Consider the following 10,197-nt stretch of genomic DNA (forward strand, 5'->3'; position numbering starts at 1 on the left):
GCAATTGTGGCAAATTAAATCATGCGGAATTACCAATTTGTTATAATCAGAGATATAGCTAGAGGTAGCCTATCTTTAATATCTGATATACAGTAGGTTTAATTCGTTGGCCTATGTGCTGCAGTGTGTCAAATGAAGCCATACAAACTAGAGCAATTGGCAAAAGGGTCAGTGACAGGTAAGGGTTGGTAAGATGACAAATTCAAAAAAAAGTTTAAAACTTTAAAACAAAACATGCCTGTGGTTTGTTAAAGTGTATACTTTGTATTTCTGTTGTATTCATATTATTCAATATGACGTTTATACTATTTTTTTTACAAAAGATAGAACTGACAGCCTGTTAAATTGTCAAATGGTGTAACCACAAAAAATGACAAATATCTAATATTTCACACCTCCTAGAGGTCATGCAATTGCTCTCATGAAATTAGTAGTTTATTTAGTAATATCCTATAAGAATATGTTTTTATTATATTTATTTCTAATTTAAATTATATGGGGTTTTCATTGTACTGAGCAAGTCCATATGCTGAAAACATCTTGTTTTATGTCTATTCTTTGACCATTTGAGTAAAAATGGTTTAAACAGCTATTATTACAGTGTAGTAGAGTATTAAATCATTATCAATATTATTTGTTTTGTACAATATTAGTATTTTAGACAAAATACTGGTTACACCAACTGACCATAAAATGTCTATAGCAATAGGACAAGAAATTGACACAGAAAATAGGCATCAAGGTAAACTGAATTGGATATTTTAATATATATTCATATCATTAATCATATTCAAAAATCATTTCATAACATCAATAAAGAAACAGGATTAACCTGTGTTCTATTTGATTTCAGTTCAGTTCTCATACAGATAAGAGAGATAAAGGGCCCTATTTCACGATACAAAACCCAGCGCAAACCGTATTATTATCCCGACGCAAAGCTTTTTCCTATCTTACACTTCACTTTTATTAAACAATGTGCCCCTGTGTGGCAATTACCGACATAAGATGTGGTCTGACACATGATCTAAAAATTGTTGTCTTACACCATCTAAAAAACATTACGCCACTGACCAGGGAAAAACTTCTCTATAAAGGCGCATATGAAGCACAGCTGAAGACGCACTGTCACGAGATGTAAGCAGCAACTCCTCTGCAGGATAAATGTCCTTAGGTTTTTTTTATTCAGTCATTTGAACATTATTGGGGCAAGTGTTGATTTTGTCAAGCTAAGTTTTCGAGGGTAACCCATTGTCGGTCAATAGTGAAAGTAATTAACTGTGAACTGTTTTGTTGTTGACTATGACACCACAATGAAGTTAGTTTCACTTTGCCTATGCGTTCAAATAACAGACGAGTGCAGATGTGTGAAGCCTATACTCTGGTAGGTTTTAGTAAAGCATGGTTTAGTGTAATACCGGTTTCATACGGTCTTGCATGCAAGCAGATTCCTTCAAATGCTTCGCTTGCTATCAAAATACCGATGCGGCGTTTGAAGTTGCACTGCTTGCTGTTAAAGGGAATGACAGATGTCATTCTCATTGGTTTAAAAGATGTTACACCCAAAACACACTCATGATTGATTAAGAAACATAGCTGCCTTTTTGTGCCAGGTGCCTGACATTTGATAACAAAACCACCCTGAATGTGGCCTGGACAAACCCCTAAATGTATTTACGCTATTCGCTAGTGACCATGCGTTTTAGATCGCTAAAATAGGGCCCAAACTGTGTGGGAAAGAATAAGAGAGAGTGAAAGAGTGGGTATTTCTTAACAACCAACCAACAGCAGGATCTGCATTCAGGCTCTGTGGTGAGACACATTTTCCTTGCTTGAAAGTGGCATATATTGGGGGACAAGAAGTACACTTTATTTATAATAAATGTATTTATATTATTTATTTATAATTTAAACATACATCATAATAAAATATTACAAAATAATTATGGAAGTTCAAATTGAAAATAAAAACTTTGACATTTCAAAAATGCTTAAATTACAATCTGATTAAACCCTTTTAATGCTACTGTTCATGCTAAACAGTTAATCACTTTTTAAATTATAAAAAAATATATAATTGGCACCTAAAATGACATACTCTTGGCCCTGAATCTGATCAAACTGATTTCAAACAGAAAGGAGTCAAATGGTGTAACCGGTTACACCATTTGACATTTCTACTTAAAAGCAAAATTTGCACGCATTATTATGTACTATGTACACACTTGACCTTATGTGAATATTCAAACACAGTTTTTAGATTAAATTCAATATTTTATGATTATTATGATTTATCAATATTTTCAGGAGGTCATACCATTTGACATGTAACCTAAGCTTGCCTGACCATGGCCTAAAACACTATTTTGTTACTTTTTAAAGAAAGTTAACCTTGACTCATAGCAGTGTGGGTCTTCAAGGGTCCTTCTCTGACATAATTTTCTGTCACATGATCCTGTTACATAATACTTACAAAATGGCTCCTTAAATGGTGGTTACACCACTTGACATTTCAAGTGGTTGATGTGACAGACATGATTAATTAAAACATTCAGAACAATGGGGTTTCATTACTTCCATTAAATATAGAAAAGTTCTTGTGCAAGATCATGCCACATTATTTCAGAAGGGATTTTGGAGAGAATTCACATTTTTTTTCAGCAAGTGTAATTTTTTGGTTCATGTTTTTGTGGTTACGTATTGACATTTTTACCCAAATTCAGTTAATACTCTCTCAAAATGTAATAAATCCAAAACGTTAAGATTAGGGTTTAATGAAAATGATGTTTGAAAATAATTTGTCAAATTATTTTCAAATTTTAACAATTTTAAATGTATTTAACCCATATGTACAAAAAAAAACAACCGCTCCTGCAATGGAGAATTCCCAGTAGGCTAATTACCATGAAATAAGTAAACAAAAAATCATTGACTAACTAGAAATGCAATTCCGAGGAATTACACGAGGGGATGCAATCTGCTGGTTAGGGTGTTGGTGGGGCTGTTGAGCTTGCTGCTAGCTGGTTGGTAGGGTAATTGTGATACCTGCAAAGGTGCTTTTGGAGTAACCATTCACACTCAAGGCGTTTTTGACCTTGACATTTGACCTTCAACCTCCAACATCAACTCACTTCACCTTTGAGTCCATAAAAACACTCATACCAAATTTGAAGCATGTTAAGCCATAATGCTGAATGCATGACATATGGCTGGGACTTTTATTTTGACACACAGGAAACACTTTAACAGGATGTGTAGTTCAGGTAGGGCTAGATTGTATGCTTAGAAGCTGAGACAGTTGGATTTCTCACAGGTGGTACCTGTGCCAGTGTTCTGATTAGCCTGGGAACTGCTCTGAGAACTACTTAAAGGTGCAATTTGTAGGATTGTTTACGAACGTTCTGTAGGCCAAAATCAAAACACTGGTGAATGTTCTCAAGACTACCAGACGCGAGCCTCTTCTGGGTTGCCAGATGTAATGAAGACTTAGCTAACGTAAGTTGACCTGCAGCTGCTTTAAAGTTTCTCCAGCCATGACCCAGCTACACATTACGGAAACAGTGAAAACAAAAAATACCTCTCTAACCAACGTAACATATTTAGCTGAAGTTAGCGATGCAGATGAAGTTTAGCATAGGCTACCTGTTGTGGAGAAATATGGCCAGCTCTGCGTCAGACTTGATATTCTTAGTTTGACGAAGACGTCACCATCTCAGGAAGCTCCTCCGATGTCCACTTAATTTGTTTCTTGTTTTAATTTTGGAAATTTGCCTGCCTCTTGTAGGCGTTCATGACTACAACTGACAGCTGTTGACAGTTGGCCTTTGCTAATTTGGCAACCCAAATAGGAGGACGCGCCAGCCCATTATTAATACGCTATTCTAGAATGAATCGTTCAAAACATAAACGAAAATTCCAAGAGATTCCGCCCCGTAACTGATTTTTTTTCATGGGTTTTACGGGGTTTCACGGGTTAGAGTAATGTTGTCAAATAAGCCATTACTTCAATTCATCGTGTTTCCTCACTCTCTGACAACATATGGTGATCATTTTTGGAATGGTTACAGTTTATTTTCCATTATTTCCTACATACTGGACCTTTAACGAGCGCAGCTGGCTCTATTATGACATCACAGCCCCCATTCAAGTCTATGGGGGAAAAATACACTTTTAATTACAAATATCTCAAAAAGTATGAACTTCTCAAAAATGAACAACGGATAGGATGGTAGCCTTGGAAGATCTATGGAACGGTGTTTGAACCAAATGTGTACGTTAAGCGGTTTGGGCTGAATACCGCGCACAAAAAGGTAAAAATAAAAAAAATAATAAGAAGTCTCCGGATTTCAATAGAGGGGATGCATCCCCTCTAATGAGATATTTGACATCGTCTGCAGACGATGTCAAATAGACCACCCGAAATAGGCCGAAATAAGAATCTCAGACTAATCATAAAAAGGGATACGTTCAAACCACACAGCACAGCTAATAAATGCCAAAGATTCTAGGATAAATTGTGTCGAATTAAGGAAACATGTAGTTAACAATGTAACAACAACAACAGTACTCTTGACTTTTGATCATCCTCGTTGGAACGGTGGCCAGGGGCTGGGGTAATCCTTCATTGCGCGTGCGCACATCCATCTTCTGACTGGGTGAACAAAACTGGACACACTCGTAGACGACGCAGGTAAGCAAAGTTGTCATAATATATTTAGCATCTTTCTTTGATTTTGATGAATTATTTCAAATGACTTAATCCTCCCTCTGCGTTACTGAAAGCAACATGAATGTAAAATACCATCAGTTAAAAATGCCATAGTGCGGCGGTGCCTTCATAGCAATAGCTCTATACCAGCTAACTGTTATTAACAGCCCGAATCATTGTGACATCCATCAGTAAACCGTAGTGGAATTGCTAGGATGCTAGCTTGATAGCTAGGTGTTTCATAGTACAATGTTTTGTTTTGTTGTTTTATTTTGGTCAACGGCAACAGGTAGGTTCGGTATTGTTTGCCTTAGTGGAAGACCGTAGCAAATGGACTGTGCCTGGACTGTCTGTTTTCAGTCGTTTCAGTCTTGGCACTAGCCTAGCCACAGTGAACCAAACAACCCAGCCCAACCCAACCCACAGGAAAACGTTTATCGTAAACGTTTGCGTAAATGTGAAATTTAGAACACTGGGTTCAGAAATTCTCCATCGATGAATTCGGACAAACCATTCGACTAATAGTCTATTGTGTGTTATATGAAGCCTAGCCCGCGTTATTTCGGTCGTGTGGCAGTCAAACCATGTAGCCCACTGGTGCCATGACCTGAAATAGCGTAACTCTGAGCTGTCCCTTGTTTTCTTTTTTTAGTCTGTCCATTTCCAGCAGGAATCATGGGAACAGGTACGTATCTTTTTAAGCTGTTTTATTTCGTAGCCCAACACAAGAAAACGTTACCATTTATTAACCACTTATTTTAGGCTATAATCTTATATATATATATATATATATATATATATAATATATATATATATATATATATATATATATATATATATATATATATATATATATATATATATATGTCACTGAGTCTGTGCTTATCGCATCCAATTGACTCTGTCTACAGGCGTCAGGTATAGCAGGAAACTTTCATGAAATCCTGTCCTGTATATATTTGTAACATATTTTTTAATGTGTGTGTATGTATGTCCATCCCTCAGTTCAATCTGTGTCTAATCTGAAATTCCTGGAGTGATTAGAATCACAATACTGAGCTTGTCCTTGAACCTCCCGTCTTCCCTCAGTGTAGTCAAACACAGGAGCGGTCTGTCTCTTTGCCTTGGATGGTGGTGCTGAGACAGTGAAGTCCCCCCCGGTTTGAATGGGGCTTTTGTTGTTTTTAGCAGGAATGCTGGTTTGGTGGGCTGCTCTTTGTCACAGTCCCCCTCTGTTTTTTTTTTTTTTTTGCACCCTTAGTGTTCCTGCAACAGAGCACGGCTCACTCCGTGCTGAGGAGGTTGCGGCGGGCCAACTACCTCCTGGAGGAGGTGAAGCAGGGGAACATTCAGAGGGAGTGCCGAGAGGAGGTGTGCAGCTATGAGGAGGCACGCGAGGCCTTCGAGAACGACGAGAAAACAGTGAGTAAGACTTAGCGGCACAGAAGCGTAGTGGACATGTCCATTCAGAGCTGTGCAAAAACAGCGGGAGGGAATGTGCTGTCTGGCTTGAGGAATTTCCTGGCACCAGAAATGGCTTGTTATCAAGAGGAAGTGCAACTCACTCCCTGTGAATTCTCCATAGAGAAAACAAGAGCTAGTTGCCGGAAATGGCTAAAACCACAGTGTCTGGGGCTGACGGCAGCGGGCATTGTTTGCGATATCACTTGGGTCAGCGATATCAAGCCCATTTGTATCAGTACATTTGATCTTTTTTTTGTATAAACATGGTATTGCGCATCTGTGACATGTGTTGAGTGCTCATGGGTGTTGCCCTGTTGTTTTGCCGGGTCAACAGAGGCGGTTCTGGGAGGAGTACGTGCGCGAGAACAACCCCAACAAGGGGCTGGAGTCGATGGTGGGCAGCGCCCAGTCGCTGTACCTCATCCTGCCGCTGCTGCTGGTGCTGCTGCTCATCATGGCCGTGACCATCACCGTGTGGCGCTGCCACTCGCGCAAGCGCTCGCAGCGGAGTCCGTCCGCCGGACGCTCGCACCGCGAACCCACGCTCTCCGTGGTGTCCATGGACCAGTGGGGGCCGGAGTTCCACTCGGACATGAGCCCGCGCTCCGAGATGAGCGCACGCAGCTACCAGGCCGGGTCCGGACGCACAACCGTCGGGGATCCGCCGCCCTCCTACGACGAGGCGGTGGGCCAAGCCGATGTGCACATCGAGACGGAGCCGCCGCCGCAGTATGATGACATCGTGAACAACAGCTCGTCCAGCGTGATCATTGGACAGGGGAAGTAGGAGCAGCAGCATCACCATCACAGCGTCTGTCATAACCAGAGCTTCCTTCACCAACCACCAGCCACCACCACCCCCCCCCTCCCCCACCCCTCTCTTCATTAGAACTCCATTCATTAGAACTTCATTAGAACTCCATTCATTAGAACTTCATTAGAACTCCATTCATCCATGTCCTTCATACACTTAACCACTCTTGTCAAACACTTCCACGCCTGGAGACAGCCAGTGGGGAGCTGTTGGCTCAAATGTTGTGGCGGGAATCATTACATGGTTTGCGGAGTGTAAAATTTAAATGGAAATTAACGATGCATCCCAAGAAGGCGGAGCTCAAACTACAAGTGTCCAACAAACAAGATGGTGCCGTGGTGCTGCTGTGAGATTGAGGGGTAGGCTATAAATGCAAAGTCTGGCTGGTGCATTGATAGATTTGTCGGGAACCGATTTTGCTGCCATAATGCCACCCATAATTTCAACCAAGGGTTTTCTCCAAGCGTGCTACAAATTGACACCATCATTATGTGTGATCGTTGCAGTCCAGCGTAACAGAGGAGATTCAGTCAGGGAAGTGCAGTAATGGACTTTGTTCTTATGTCTGACTGATATGACCATTCCTGAGATTTGAAATCAGCAGTCTGTGGGTGGTTGGGTGAGTAACTACACTAATTCTGAAGCACTAAAAAAACCAGATGGCACTGCACGCCTGGAGTGTGCCTTGCTAGTGCCGATGAACCTAACCAACAATATCAGTGAAGACACTGATTTAGAAGTCACTTTTTACCCGTGTGTGTGTGTGTGTGTGTGTGTGTGTGTGTTTACTTACCTACTTGCTTGTGTGCATGCATGTGTGCTTTGAAAAGCATAATAGGAATTGATCACCTTGACTTCAGACAGCTTGGTGGTCAAACAAAAACAAATGTTTGATTGTACATTTACCATCCATTTTTTCTAAAACTAAGAGAAACTAAACAAATAGTTCGTGTGAGTAGGTGGAGGGAATTGTGCAACTAAATCTAGAAATAGATTGGAATAAATCTAGAAAGAGACTGGAATTTATCCTGCTTTGCACTGATTGTCTTCAAGAGCTCTTTGAAGCAAGCGAGAGCTCTAACGGCTCCTACACACAGTTGCGTGCGTTGCAGTGCTGGAGACGCATCCCGTTCACTTTACATGGGCTTACATCATCCGTTGCTGAACTGAATTGTGGGTCGGTTGCGTTGCGTTGCTCCTGTCACTCGCGTTGGGAAGTTCAGCTGTTGCTGCACCGACGGACGGCACCAGCCAATCAAATTACGAACAAGCGAACAACAGACGGCACCAGATAATCAAATTACGGTTATACCTTAAGTCATTTGCATAGCTACCGTTGGGAACACCCACTGGCATGCGTTGACGGAACGCAACTGTGTGTAGAAGCCCTAAGTGAGAGCTCTTACGATGCAGTGGTGCAGTTCTGATTATGGCTGCACGGTCCTTTACATTCAGAATAGGTTTTGATGTGGATAGTAAAGGATCAGCGTGTACAGTAGATGCTCAGAGTTAATATCTAAATATTTACTGAGAAGTATTATATGAGTTGTTACCAAGATTTCCATACAGGGACCATCTTGTTCCCATGCCAGAGGGGCTGGGTAATATGCCTGCATTACACTGGAGACGGTACCTTGTATTTGAACAGTATTGCTTCCTCATTGTTATGTAACCCGTATATTTCAGACATTTTCAGAGTTGCCTTTCTTGTAACCTTGTTGTTCCCTCTATCGAATTACTATCCATTGGTGTCTATTGGGATATAACCTTGACTCGTAGAAATCTTTTCCTGTTACAATCGATTGTACTAAAAATCTGTCCATGACGTGTCAAAATGTTTGGTGTGCCAGTCCTCCTATAGTTGTTGTTTGCCAAGATGAACTTTGTCTTTTGTTAAACGCTTGGGTGGCAATATTTGAACTCTCAACTTGGTCATTGTTCATCACGAGGTCTCATCTAGGAGGACTGAGCAGCCAAGACCTATTACTGTGAGATGACACGATAGTTGTCAGGCTATTGGAGTAGTCATAGTTGCAGTGACAGGAGGGTTCAGGAAAAAGACCTTCCAATTTTGAAGGTTGTTTAGATGAACTGTTATTAAGGAACAAATGAGTGTGTATGTGTTTGAACATGTATTAGTATTGTACCTGATTTAAACTTATGTTGTGGGTAGTTAGCGTGTGAAAAAGCACTTTTAAAAGAGCTTGCAGGGCTCCTCATATTGGACATACTGTCCACTCTGGCTGAGTGTCCAAGTCTCCTTGAGTTCAGCTGAAAACCTCATGAACGACATCACCTACCTTGTTGTCCAGAATCAGATATATGCAATAACACAATAACAAACACTAACTCAGAGAACAACTCTAAGTATGCCAAATCAACACCTGCTCAGCTGAAAAACTGTTCTAAAGTTAAAATAGATTTTCTTGTGATAGTGGGAAGTCATGTAGGCTGAAGTCAAAGAAAGTAATAATCTCTCATTTTCAACTATCAACAGTCTAAAACTGCTAATAGGAGCAGTCATTTAAAACTATGCACATACATACATATTGGAATGCAAGGATTCCATGCAAGGCTTTACTGACATACTTGGAATCACACTGTGATTTGTTAGGTATGCACAACACAAGTATATGTTCTAAAAGATGGACAGCGGTGTAGTGAAACATGATCTCCCTACTTGTGCACATTGAACTGAAACATAGCCATACTCTCTGAACTTGAGTAACCGCATCTCTGAACATAAGGCTGTAGCTATGGACTGCAGAGTCACGGAGAAGTACTCTCTCTGCCTGCGTTCAGAATGTTCACTCATTCACTACATAGTGCACTACACCACTATATATTCACTATGTAGTGAATGAGTGGATGTTTGGATAGTGGCCAAGTCTGGCCCAGATATGGCTCACATCTGTTACAGAGGTGGCTCCTATGAGCGCTGCCATTTTACAATTTTAGCTTGAGCTGTGAGCTGTTATGGTGTGACTAACCTGCTCATCAGGTGGACTAGCCATTTTGGGTGTATAGTGACAACCCTATATACGAATTGTTTTGCTATGCCTTATTTGAGCAATAATATAAATTTGTGTATAAAAGTGTTTGACATTCTTTTTGGAGATGAAACAAGCTTGAGTTGTGTTTGTAATAAAAGTTTTTCAAAGTGACGCACTGTGTCTTTTGTGTTCTTGTTTCTTTTATATCTTGCCCACGA

The 10,197-nt window shown here is 40.5% G+C and overlaps 1 protein-coding gene across 1 annotated transcript; it reads left to right on the forward strand.

Moving 5' to 3' along the window:
• Positions 1-4,619: 4,619 nt before the first annotated feature.
• Positions 4,620-10,150, forward strand: prrg1 (proline rich Gla (G-carboxyglutamic acid) 1). Its single transcript, XM_076278975.1, has 4 exons — positions 4,620-4,690; positions 5,361-5,393; positions 5,970-6,130; positions 6,507-10,150. The coding sequence occupies exons 2-4, from the start codon at positions 5,384-5,386 to the stop codon at positions 6,957-6,959; spliced, it is 624 nt and encodes a 207-aa protein (XP_076135090.1). The 5' UTR covers positions 4,620-4,690; positions 5,361-5,383; the 3' UTR covers positions 6,960-10,150.
• The last annotated feature ends 47 nt before the right edge of the window (positions 10,151-10,197 follow it).

The sequence above is a fragment of the Alosa pseudoharengus genome, unplaced genomic scaffold (genome assembly GCF_046254945.1).
Source record: "Alosa pseudoharengus isolate Yale_2024_CS ecotype anadromous, Long Island Sound unplaced genomic scaffold, YU_APseudo_1.1 YU_APseudo_1.1_scf_11, whole genome shotgun sequence".
Lineage (NCBI taxonomy): Eukaryota > Metazoa > Chordata > Actinopteri > Clupeiformes > Clupeidae > Alosa > Alosa pseudoharengus.